This window comes from Oryzias latipes, chromosome 13 (genome assembly GCF_002234675.1).
Source record: "Oryzias latipes chromosome 13, ASM223467v1".
Lineage (NCBI taxonomy): Eukaryota > Metazoa > Chordata > Actinopteri > Beloniformes > Adrianichthyidae > Oryzias > Oryzias latipes.
This window is the reverse complement of record NC_019871.2, coordinates 1,464,949-1,477,668: the sequence shown is the minus strand read 5'-3', so window position 1 is coordinate 1,477,668 and position 12,720 is coordinate 1,464,949. Positions and strand designations below refer to the sequence as shown.

The 12,720-nt window shown below is 43.3% G+C and overlaps 1 protein-coding gene across 1 annotated transcript; it reads right to left on the bottom strand.

Annotated features, from left to right (window-relative positions):
* Positions 1-5,626: 5,626 nt before the first annotated feature.
* On the bottom strand, positions 5,627-11,780 carry LOC110014298. The gene is made up of 6 exons (XM_023961320.1): positions 11,560-11,780; positions 9,268-11,425; positions 7,185-7,358; positions 6,767-6,943; positions 5,898-6,071; positions 5,627-5,774 (listed from the first exon to the last, which is right to left on the bottom strand). The coding sequence occupies exons 1-6, from the start codon at positions 11,699-11,701 to the stop codon at positions 5,756-5,758; spliced, it is 2,844 nt and encodes a 947-aa protein (XP_023817088.1). The 5' UTR covers positions 11,702-11,780; the 3' UTR covers positions 5,627-5,755.
* Positions 11,781-12,720: the final 940 nt, after the last annotated feature.

Here is a 12,720-nt window from a genome sequence, read left to right as displayed (position 1 = left end):
ATCAGAATGAGATCATCCACATAAACTGCAAGGATCTCAAGCTCCTGTCTTGATCTCACAAACACACAGGGATCTGATGTGCTCTGTTTAAAACCAAGTTCCATCATAAACTCTGTGAAGGCTTTGCTCCAGCAGCGAGGAGATTGCTTCAGTCCATAGATTGATTTTTTTTAGTTTGCACACCAGGTGTTCCTGTCCTGGTTGGATGTATCCTTCTGGTTGCTCCATATAGATTTCTTCTTCCAAGTGTCCATTTAGAAATGCAGTTACAACGTCCATCTGATGAACATGCAGATTGTTTTGATTTGCAAAAGACAGCAATGTACGAACAGAGCTGAAACGTACCACTGGTGAAAATGTCTCATCATAGTCAGCACCATACAACTGTGAGTAGCCTTTGGTGACAAGTCTGCACTTGTATCTCTCCACTCTTCCATCACTATGATGCTTGACTTTGAACAACCATCTTGAACCTACAGCTTTTCTGTCTTTTGGTAAGTCCACTAGATCCCACGTCTCATTTTCGAGCAGCGACTCATATTCCAAATCAGCTGCATCCTGCCATTCTTTTGCATTTGGACTCATCAGAGCTTCTTTCATTGTGAGTGGCTCTGTCACACAACACATATTTGCATGATGATCAACAACAACTGCATCAGCAAACTAGTCGTATCCATATCTCTTTGGAGCCTTTTTGATTCTGTCACTTTTTCTGACAGCATCATCAGCAGTGGCTTCATTCTCTGTTTCAATGTCATTTGTGTCCACAGTTACTTCATTCTCTGGGTGGGGCTCTTCTGCTCCCTGTTTCCAGTCAAAGTTTGTTTCATTGAAAATGACGTCCCGGCGGATTAAATTCCTTCTTTTCTCTTCATCATATAGGCGATAACCCTTAGCGTTGTTTGCGTAGCCTACAAAACGAAGCTTCATAGCTTTTTTGTCCAGTTTTTGTCTTTTTTCATCTGGAATATGTGCATAAGCAATGCATCCAAACACCCTCATGTGACTCATGTCAGGTTTTTTTCCACACCATCTCTCATAGGGTGTCTCCTGCTTCAGTACAGATGTAGGCAGCCTGTTCTGAATGTAAGCTGCTGTGGCTACAGCTTCTGCCCAGTACATTTTTGGCAACTTAGCATGTGAAAGCATACTTCTAGCTGCTTCAACTAAAGTCCTGTTTTTCCTCTCTGCAACACCATTTTGCTGTGGTGAGTGAGGTACAGTCACTTCATGTTGGATGCCTTGAGCTTTCAAATATTCTTGAAACTCTCTTGATGTGTACTCACCCCCATTGTCTGTTCTGAGTCTTTTAAAGGCTTGTCCACATTCATTTGTGAATGTTCTTTCAGATTCTTTGAATTTGGTTAACACCTCATTCTTGTGTTTCAGGAAGTACACTTTGCAACATCTGGAGTAATCGTCAATAAATGTCACAAAATACTTTGCTCCACCAATGGATTCAGTCTGCATGGGACCACAGACATCACTATGAATCAGCTGCATTCTGTGTTTGGAACGAATTCCTCCAATCGACTTCTATGGCTGCTTAGACAGTTTTCCTTCCACACATCCCTCACAGAAAGAAACCTCTGTTTCTGTGGAGAAGTCCACTCCGTTCACCAGATCTTTTAGTTCCTTTAGCTTGGTAGTGTGGCCCAGCCGCTGGTGCCATAAGCTGGCTGCTACTGATGCATTATGACAAACTTGTAAGTCCTTTTTACCATCCAGCTGATAAAGTCCATCAGCTCTTCGTGTTCCCATTCCTTGAAGAGTTCCATTTTTTCCACGTATGTAACAGTGAGACTTCCGGAACTGCACTGTGTTGTCTTTCTTGGTGGCTGCTCCCACTGAAAATTAATTCCCCAACAGCTTTGGAACATACAGCACATCATACATTGTGACGTCTTTTACATCACTTATTTTGAAAGTCATTTTCAAGTTGACGTTTCCCATTCCCAGGGCATCAACCACCCTGCCGTCAGCGAGCTTCACAGACTGTGCTTCCGTGAACTGCTGGTAATCTTGAAGAATGTTGTTATCACATGTCATGTGCTTTGATGCACCAGAATCTATCAACCATTCAAACTGTTGTGGTGTGTCAGTTGGATTTGCCTCTTTTGTGACAAAAGCACTTTCACCTTCTGCATCACCATATGTCATGCTTTTAGCCTTATGAGTCTTCTTTTTGGCCTTGTACTTCCAACTTGGACAGTCACGTTTAATGTGGCCTTCCTTTCCACATTTATAACACCGCCATGTGGTTGGTCTTTCCGCTCCTACTGTCCTGAAGTTTTCCTGTACACTTCCCCGACACTGAGATGACATAGCTGATGCACCACCACCTGAGCTAGCACCGCTGTAACTTTCATTTGCATTTACACGCTTTTGCTCTTCATTTATTAAGGCTTGTTGAACAAATTGCAGCGTCAAATTGTCCATCTTTGTCTCTAATGCAGTGACAATGGTGGCATAACCAGGTGGCAGACTACCCAAAAGTGTCACAATTTGATCTTCTTCTTTAATATCAGCTCCTATAGCTGTTAGCTGATCAGTCAGTTCCTTCATTTGCTTCAGATGCTCACTTAATTGACATCCTTCCTTCATTTCACATCGAAAATATTTTTTCTTAAGGAACAGTTTGTTTGCCAATGTGTCTCTCTCAAAATGGCCTTTAAGCGTAGTTCACGCTTCCTTGGGAGTCTGGCAGCTTGTTACCAGGTAAAGCTGGGGTGTACTCACGTTCAGCACTAACGTGGAGAATGCTTTCTCTCTCCGTCTGGTAAACTCCGCTTGTGCTTGAGCATTAGCATCTGCGGCTAACACGTCCGTCTCCGTTAGCATGCCCCATAGTCCTTTAGCCTTTAGCAAGTGCTCCATTTGAAACTTCCATGTTGCCCAATTTTCCGGTCCGCTCAGCTTGTCTATAAACAGCTTATCCTCCATTGTGAGAAAAGCAAAAAAAAACTCACAACTGTTTAATCCACAAAATACAGTGAAAAAAAACTTTTTCAGCGTTCTCTGGGCCCATAACCTGTTGAGTTTCAGACACGAGTCACCTCGTTCATTTATTGGTTGAATGCTTTACAGCATTCAACCAATAAATGTTTGTTTTTGCCTTTGTTTTCCTCTTCTGCTATCTTCCGCCGTTTTTCGGCACTTAACTCCTTCTACAATTTTTAACCGATTGTAACCATTCAACTTTTAAAATGTTCAGCTCTTTCAGCTAATTATTGCTATGACTTTTGGTACTTCTAATCCTTGTACTTTTTAAGATATTCCAGTTTTTACGGGAATTTTTGCCCTATTAAAATGCATTGGGAAGTTATGGTGCACGAGGCGCCCGGTTCGACACCCGGTTCGGACACTTCAAAAATTTTTTATCCATTTAACTTTTAAAATTTTCTACCCTTTCAACTTATTCCAGCAATGACTTTTGGTCATTCAAATCATTGAACTTTTTAAGATATTCCAGGATTTTCCAGGATTTTTGCTCCATTTAAATACAAGGATGATCCTTGAAAACCTTTTTTGTTTTAACCATTGTAACTTCAACATGCTTTCAGCTAGAGACACCGTTCAAACATTTAAATGTTCGCAAGGCTTTGGACTTCAATATAAGGCTCAAAACTATTATGGGATGGCAACACCACCTAGAGTTTGGTGGCCATTTTGTGCCAAAATGTGAGGCAATTTTAAACTTCTTCAAACTTTCACCTATTTTAATCATTCTACTATTACAATGTTCAACCCTGTCAGCTTATTCCTTTCAGTTACTACTTCTGGTCTTTCAAATCTTTGAACTTTTCAAGATATTCCAAGATTTTCCAGGATTTTTCAAGATTTTTGCTTCATTTAAATACATGGAGAATTCTTGAAAACCTCTGTTTCTTTTAAGCATTATAACTTTAACATGCTTTTGGCAAGAGACACTGTTCAAACATTGAAATGCTCACAAGGCTTTGGACTTCAACATACGTTTTGAAATTATTATGGGATGGCAATACAACCTGGAGTTTGGCGGCCATTTTGTGCCTAAATGTGAGGCGATATTAACCTTCAGTTTTTAACCTATTTTAACCAGTTTACTATTGAAATGTTCAACTCTTATAGCTTATTCCTTTCAGCTATGAATCTCGGGCCTTCATATACTTGAACTTTTCAAGATATTCCAGGATATTCCAGGATTTTCCAAGATTTTTGCTTCATTTAAATACATGGAGAATTCTTGAAAACTTTTGTTTCTTTCAAGCATTATAACTTCAACATACTTGTAGCTAGAGACACCGTTCAAACATTAAAATGATCACAAGGCTTTGGACTATAAAATACGTTTAGAAATCATTATGGGATGTCGACACAACCTACTGTTTGGTGGCCATTTAATGACAAAATCTAAAGCAAATATTGCAATAAACTTCATCCATGGCTTGAACGGAACATATTGAAATTCACTGGATCTGGACATCCAGTGGATCTGGATCCCGGGCTGCTCCCTGTTCCCTTCTCTACCTCTGCCGGTTCCAAGCCCGGTTTGAGAAGGCTGCGTCAGGAAGGGCATCCGGCGTAAAACATTGCCAAATTTACCATGCGACTTGTTCGCTGTGGCGACCCCTGATGGGAGAAGCCGAAAGTGGAAGAAGACTGGATCTGGACATATAAGGAATGTGGGCGTGGTTAGCAAACAAACTTCATTGCTAAGGACGTCCAAAGGTTTACTTTTTCCGATTTGTCTGAAACTAATGTCGATTTGTTCGTCATCCCCAGGCGACCCAAACATAAAATGGTTGCTATGGAGACAAAATTAATAGAAAAGCCGCCATTTTGAAAAAAGTGGATTTTCTGTCAACTTAGAACATATAGCTTTTACCAATGTGATACTCTCAGACAATGTGTTTTTTTCTAGTCAGTTGATGATGCTGATGCTAGCACTTTTAGCCATTTTAGCATCATCTTCAAATTTTCAACAGTACATCCATTTTTATCAACAATTTCAGCTTTCATGCTTAACTCCGTCTACAAATTTTGACGTGTCTTGGTCATTCTACTTTTACAATGTTCACCTTTGGCTTTTGATCCTTTAACTTTTCAAAATATTCCAGGATTTTGCAGGACAGTTCAGCCATTTTTTCAACAATTTCAACTTTCATGCTTAACTCCTTCTACAATGTTTGACAGACTAGTGGAAATTCAGGGTAACGGTTGGGCAGCACGCAAGGAGCCGTCAAACTTTCTCTATACGGGTTCAATGAGGGTCCACGACCTCGACATTTCATGTTAGCCATCTGTGCGCCCTGTACAAGTTTGACCCTTTTCACCCACAGACAGCCGAATCCACCCAAAAGGATGGCTGGAACGGAGGTGGAGCGTGCACGCTGCACAGCGCCAGTTTTGAGTTCAGATCAGTTCACATGACAGTGAAGAAAACTTAAAAAAATCTCTGCTAAAACCAGAAGAAAGGATGTCGATCTGACAGCAGAAAGGAGAACCGAGCTTGGAGCCAACATGGACAATCTACAGAATATCAACCTTTCTATTAACTCCATATCTATCACGTCAAAAAGAATTATTCCAAGTCTGATGTATCTCTGTATCGATAGTTACTTCTGTGGTTTGTCTTCTCTAGTTCTTTTTTTGCTTTGATGGCCAGAAATAAACCATTTCCTCCAGCGTAGTCTTCTTCACCTCCTCTGCTTCATCTCTTTGCTCCTCCTGAACAGACGAGCTGCAACTTTGGTTGTCAGAACACACGACCCAATCAGTGCCAGTACTTCCATCTGCAATGAGAAGATGTCAACCAAAAGTGGCTTCAGGTGTGCTGGACGCTCTGCTGCTGTGATTGGCCGACTGCCTGCCTTCACCTGAGACGCTGCAGCTTTGCAGGAGCCTCAGAATCTGACCTTAGGGTGCGCAGGTTGCAGTCCGGACTCTTCATCAGGTCCTGGAGCGGCCGAACATTTGAGTCCTGCAGTCTGTTCCCTCTCAGATCCAGTTCTGTCAGGTGGTTCCCAGCAGACCTCAGAGCTGAGACCAGAGCGTCACAGCCGGCTTTAGACAAGCCGCAGTCGTCCAGCCTGCATCCAGAGGAGCAGCTCATCAGCAGATCAGGAAGCAACATGAAGGATAGTGCACGGTGGAGGACGGCTCCTGTTTTTCAGGTTCACATACTGAGGTGAGTTGGATTCTTGACTGAAGCTAATTTCATCATTTTTAGAGGCTCCAGGTGAGAAGCAAGAACGCGAAATTTCACTTAGTATAAAAAAAAGAGGAAAAGTCCCACTCTGATCATCTTTTGATCAATTGTCAGATCGGTCCCAGTGGTCGTTTGATTATGATGATGCCGTATTTAACCAAAACCTAAAAACCTGTGTCGTCTTCTAGGACATAGTTTCTGCAGAGCGGCAGGAGTTCAGTAGAAATTCACATCTGAGTTGTGGGCGGGACGGTTGGTGCAGACGAGGAAAACAAAGACGTTCATGGATCTGTTTGACTGACAGGGATGATCAGAATGAGGCAGAGTAGGGAGCTTGTGGCCCCGCCCAGCGTATTTTCTACGTCACAAATACGATCGTTTTCAAGTATAAAGAAATATTCAGAGATGCAATGTTGAGCTTAATTTTCTTCATAAATGTCCTCCATCATCAGAAAAATGAAGAACATGTTAAAAACGCTGATTTGATAAGAACGACTCTTTAAATTAAAAAAAATGAGCGTTGAAGGTTTTATCATGGCGTTCTAAAAACTAGCTGTCCTTTACACAGAGACTGACCTCAGAGACTTCAGTCTGCATTCTGGACTCTCCAGAAGACCACAGAAGTGTTTCACTCCAGAATCATACAGGTCTTTGTTCCCACTCAGGTCCAGTTCTGTCAGGTGGGACGGGTTGGATTTCAGAGCAGAGACCAGAGCATCACAGCTGATCTCTGACAAATTGCAGCTCTCCAACCTGGATGTAGAAGAAAAATGGATGTGATGACCTGTGTGCATGAATCAGACATGAACCACAGGCCCGGTGCACGGGGTCCGGTGGTTCTGCTCGGCCTCTTCTGAACACCACTGCACTCAAAGTTCTGAATTTAGCCCGTCTAGCGGCGTTTAGCAAAAGCCAAACTACTGATGGACGTTTGGACTAAATCTTTTCAGCTGCAAATGTGAATTCAAAACAACATCAGCAAAGGTGTTCTGACCTCAGAATCTGCAGTCTGGAGTTTGGACTTTCCAGTCCAGCACACAGAACCTTGACTGTTGAAACTGTCAGCTGGTTGTTACTCAGGTCCAGTTCGGTCAGATGAGACGGGTTGGAGTTCAGAGCTGAAACCACCACTTCACATTCACTCTCTGAGAGTCCACAGTTGGAGAGTCTGTGAGAAGAGATCAGTGGAGGAGATGTAACACAGATCCAAACATCTGTTCTCTGGTTCTGATGAAAAGGTCGTCTGTGATTGGATCTCTGCAAATATTTACGTACTAACAATCATAGCTCCAAGAAAATGAAAACTGTTGATTTGAAGTAGAATCCACCTCCTCCCATCGTCATAAATAAAACAAAGCAATAAACTTCAAATAAAAAAAGAGTCTGGATGGGATGTTTGAATGTTTTTGAGCCAATCACAGAGTCACAAATACACAGAGCGCCTCCTCTTTGTCCAATCGGTTTTTGAGGTCATGGAGGATCAAAAACCACCACGAAAATGACATAAATGTCAACAAAACAGTGTTCCCTCGTGGTTCACCTTTCACCGTCTCGCTGTTCTGTAATTATTTTTTCCCAGTGCAGTTATGCATGCATCTTTTTTATTTAACAGCGCACTGTGTTCTGCGTCCTGATTGGCTGGAAACACTGTCAACCAATCTCTGTGCCATGTCTCCTGTACAGAAAGCCTTCAGTTTGCCACATTTACATAAATCTTTGATCAGATTTTCTTCCTTCCATTACAGTGGACGTATTTTTCTATGAAAGTTTAAACTTAGAGACTTTAAACCACCGTCTGAGAAACGTGGATAAAGTATCTAGTGAGGGGCATTAGTGCCCTAAAATATCTGTAATACTACTTCACGGATTTCGCCTATCGTAGGTTATTTTCAAATAGAACTCCCGTAACAGTGTAATGAGAAAAAGCCTGTATGTCAAAACCATTGACTGTATGTGAGAACTGGACTGAGTTAGTGTGAAGTCATCCATAGAAAACGGTTCACTTCCCGCTCCAACCAAGTGGAGTCAATGCCATGTTTTTGACACACGGACGCCGCCATGTTGGAGTCAGTTAGCAGTGATTGGTTCAAGTCGGTCTGAGTCATTGTTTCTATGGCAATCACGCTCATCAATCAGGAGTGAGCTTTTTGAAAGGCCACACCCCCACATGAAATCTGTCAAACGTTTTTAGACATTGGACATGGGGCCAGCAGGCTCCACCCACTTTTACTGAGGCATCTAAAAGATCAGTTTATAACTTTAATAACTTGAACAACAGACAAAACATGGAGGAAAAAAGAGGATTATTCAGAAAGTGTTCATAAGAAAATGTATCAGATCAAGAATAGTTCTTCTGACCAATAGAATGACTGGAACAGCAGTTTATTGGATTTTTCCTTCTTGGAGCCAGCGAGTACTTCCTGTTTGGAACGCCAGGGAGAAGGGGTCACTCAGTCCAGTTTTCATATACAGTCTATGGTCAAAGGAGAGTTTGAACTCAATGTTTCTCACAGGTATCAAATCAAAAACATTTGAGGGAGGTTTTTTTCTGGTAAATGGTATCAGCCTGCAGAGACTTGAATGCCTGAGTGGGTTAAATCTGGTCTATTAAGAGCTGAACTGCCTAGTTTGGTTTAGTGGTGATGTGGTTCTTGTTGTAGTGCTGTATCATCAATGGACAAAATAATTCATTTATAGTCTGGATATGTACGGTGGCCCTGAAGTGCAAATCTCATCAACAAATAACTCAAAAACAAAATGAAATACTAAAAAAATAGACCAGTGGAATAAAACAGAAAAATGAGTGACGATGGGTTGGATCATCATCCAAGCAGTGATGTTCCATAGGACCTACTTTTTCCTGTTTCTTGTTTTTTCATCGTTTTTTTTACATTTCATTTTGATTTCTGGAAATATATATTGTAATTGTGTTATCGTTTCTGGAGTTTTGCTTCTTTTCAGCAAATATTTCCATTTTAGTGTTTTTAGCTCATAACATGTGAGCCTAAATGTTTTAGGTGTGATTTAAAATAAGCAGAACTCTGTCAGCTCTGGTTTGAATCCCCTCCTGGACTCACCTGAAGGTTTTACAGTTCCTCACAGCTGGGATCAGCCTCCGACGGCCCTCGTCTGACGTGTTGTACGTGTCCAGGTCCAGCTCATTCAAAACTTCTTCTGACATCTGCATTATGTAGGCCAGAGCGGAGCAGTGGATCTCTGAGAGGTCCTCCTCTGATCGCTTTTCTGACTTTAGGAACTTTTGAATCTCTTGATAAACTGAGAGGTCTTTCATCTCCATCAGACAGTGGAAGATGTTGATGCTTCTGTCAGGAAACACTTTGAAACTGTTCATCTTCTTTAGATTGTTGGTGACTTTCTGGATGGTTTCTGGACTCTGGTCCGTCTGACCCAGCAGACCCCCTAAGAGCCTCTGGTTGGACTCCACAGAGAGGCCATGAAGGAATCGAACACAAAGGTCCAGATGTCCAGTTTTGCTCTGCAGGGATTTCTCCATGACTCTACTCAGAAACTCATCCAGAGATGAGATGTTTGAGTCATTTCCATGTTCGTTTGTGACTCTAGGTCCACCTTTCCATATGTCTGAGTCAAAGTCATAGCTATTGTCATATCTATCTTCATCATCATCATAGCTATTGTCATATCTATCTTCATCATCATCAAAGCTATTGTCATATCTATCTTCATCATCATCATAGCTATTGTCATATCTATCTTCATCATCATCAAAGCTATTGTCATATCTATCTTCATCATCATAGCTATTGTCATATCTATCTTCATTATCATCATAGCTATAGTCATATCTGTCTTCATCATAGTTGTCACTTTCATACTCGTCTTTATCATCATCCTCACTTACATCTTCATCATCATCATTGCTGTTAAATTTAGAATTTTCTTTTTTACCAAAGCTAGATTTCCTCAGGAAGGTTTCTAGTTTATTGGTCTTGTTGGAGTAAGAGTGGAACATGTAGACTGCAGCCAGAAACTCCTGAACGCTCAGATGAACAAAGCTGTAGACCGCTTTCTGGAAGATTCCACACTCTCTTCTGAAGATCTCAGTACAAACTCCAGAGTACACCGAGGCCTCGGTGACGTCCAGACCACACTGCTGCAGGTCTTCTTGGTAGAACAAGATGTTTCCTTTCTCCAGATGTTCAAATGCCAGCCCCCCCAGCTTCAGAAGAACTTCCCTGTCCGCCTCTGCCAGCTCTTGTGGACTTGTCTGATGTTCCTGCTGGTACTTGTTCTTCTTCCTCTTTGTCTGGACCATCAGGAAGTGGGAGTACATGTCAGTCAGGGTGGTGGGCAGCTCTGCTCCCTGCTCTGTGGACACCATGTTCTCCAGAACCACAGCAGTGATCCAGCAGAAGACTGGAACCTCACACATGATGTGAAGGCTCCTGGAGCTCTTGATGTGGGAGATGATTCTGCTGGACTGCTCTTCATCTGGGAACCTCCTCCTGAAGTACTCCTCCTTCTGAGCATCATTGAAGCCTCGTACTTCTGTCAGTCTGTCCACACATGAAGCAGGGATCTGATTGGCTGCTGCAGGTCTGGACGTGATCCAGACCAGAGCTGAGGGCAGCAGACGTCCCTGGATGAGGTTTATCAGCAGCACGTTGACTGAGGACGTCTGTGTGACATCAGACACCGCCGGACTGTTGCTGAAGTCCAGAGAAAGTCTGCTTTCATCCAGACCGTCAAAGATGAAGAGAAGTTTGCAGACAGACAGCTGCTCTGCTGGGATCTTCTGGAACGTTGGATGGAACAGCTGGATCAGAGAGAGAAGACTGTGCTGCTGGTCTCTGATCAAGTTCAGCTCCCTGAAGGACAGAGGAACCACAGCACTGATGTCTTGGTTCTCCGAGCCCTCGGCCCAGTCCAGAGTGAACTTCTGCACCGAGAAGCTTTTTCCAGCTCCAGCAACGCCACTGGTCAGAACCAATCTGATGGATCCATGCTGGTCAGGTAAGGGTTTCAGGATGTCCTGGTTCCTGATTGGAGCATCATGACGCCTGCTGGTCTTGGAGGAGGTCTCCAGCTGCCTCACCTCATGTTGGGTCTGGACCTCTTCTCTCAGTCCCTCTGTGATGTAAAGCTCAGTGTAGATCCGGTTCAGGGGCATTTCTTTTCCTGATTCTTCAGTTGCATGTTCACATCTCCTCCTCAAACTGATCTGATGTTCATCTAATGGTTCCTTCAGTCCAACATCTGAAGAAGAAAGACAGCAGAGAAAGAAATCTTCATGTAACAGCCCAATAAAACACGAATAGAAGTTCAGTTTTTAGTTATGAGTTCATCAGCAGATCTCCAGTCCCGCTTTGGACTCTTCTGCTCTGACTCACCACCACACTGAGGACAGGAGCAGAGTCCTGATGGAGCAGACTGGTCCCAGGATGAAGTGATGCAGCATCTGCAGAACCAATGTCCACAGCTGGTGGAGATTGGATCTTTCAGGAGATTCTGACACAGAGAACAGCAGGACATCTGCTCCTCCACAGAAATAGCAATCCTCTGCCTCTCAGTGTGGACACTGAGGATAAAATAGAAAGCAGTGAACAGAAAGTTGAGCGCTAAAGCCTCTGTCCTAACAAATACTTTATGTAGACTGTTATAAGACAGGAAATGTCTGGAAAGTCTGCATGGCATCCATCGATTTCTGGTCGGCATCATGTTTCTGTGACATGTGCCACTGGGCGTATGAACCTCATTCTGAGGTCACCGTCCTACATATTTTTCGGTTTTTGAGCCAGAAGCTAGGACAAGGACTGTCTGATATAAAATCTACGACCCGTGGACCTAGCTGTCACCGTCCCAGCTTGCTAGGCCATGACAGATGAACCATGGGTGTAAAGGGGGGGGGCCAGGACTGCGCACACTGCACTTCACCTTAAAATCCCACTGCGCAGGCTCGAAGGACAAGTCCACGTCCACTTGCCACTTACTCCCCAAGTCCTGTAGCGATGGGAAAGGGGCAAAAACGGCAAGTGGAAGATGCCATTGGCAGCCGCAGCTCCAATCCTGCATGCAGGCGGTTCAGGATATTGGGCGCCTGTTGCTGAAGCGAGGAGATGACAGCAACACTCGGCAACACCCTGAACGACCAAGCAGCCTTTTTTAGGGATGCACTGCTTGCTGTGGCAGATCATGGAACGTATTGGCTGCCCACCCAAATTCCTCAACATAGTTGTTCAGCTGCACGAAGACCAGAAGATCAGATCAGGCTCAATACCGACCTTTCAGACACTTTCCCCATCATCAACGGCGTAAAACAGGCCTGTGTCTTGGCTCCCACTCTTTTAACCATCTTCTTCTGCATGATGCTGAAGCAAGCCACTGATGGCCCTGATGACGAGGATGCCGTGTACATTCGCTACCACCTCAATGGCAGCTTGTTCAACCTGAGACGACTGAAGGCTTACACCAAGACCCATGAGCAACTGATCAGTGACTTCCTCTTTGCCGATGACGCAGCTCTCCTAGCTCACACTCAGAGAGCACTTCAG

Coding starts and splice junctions, on each gene's coding strand:
- LOC110014298 (XM_023961320.1), bottom strand. CDS start 11,701: ATGTCCTGCTGTTCTCTGTGTCAGAATCTCCTGAAAGATCCAATCTCC. Junction 11,426..11,559: donor CTCCTGTCCTCAGTGTGGTG/GTGAGTCAGAGC, acceptor TTTCTTCTTCAG/ATGTTGGACTGAAGGAACCA. Junction 6,072..6,766: donor TGCAGACTGAAGTCTCTGAG/GTCAGTCTCTGT, acceptor CTCTGGATGCAG/GCTGGACGACTGCGGCTTGT.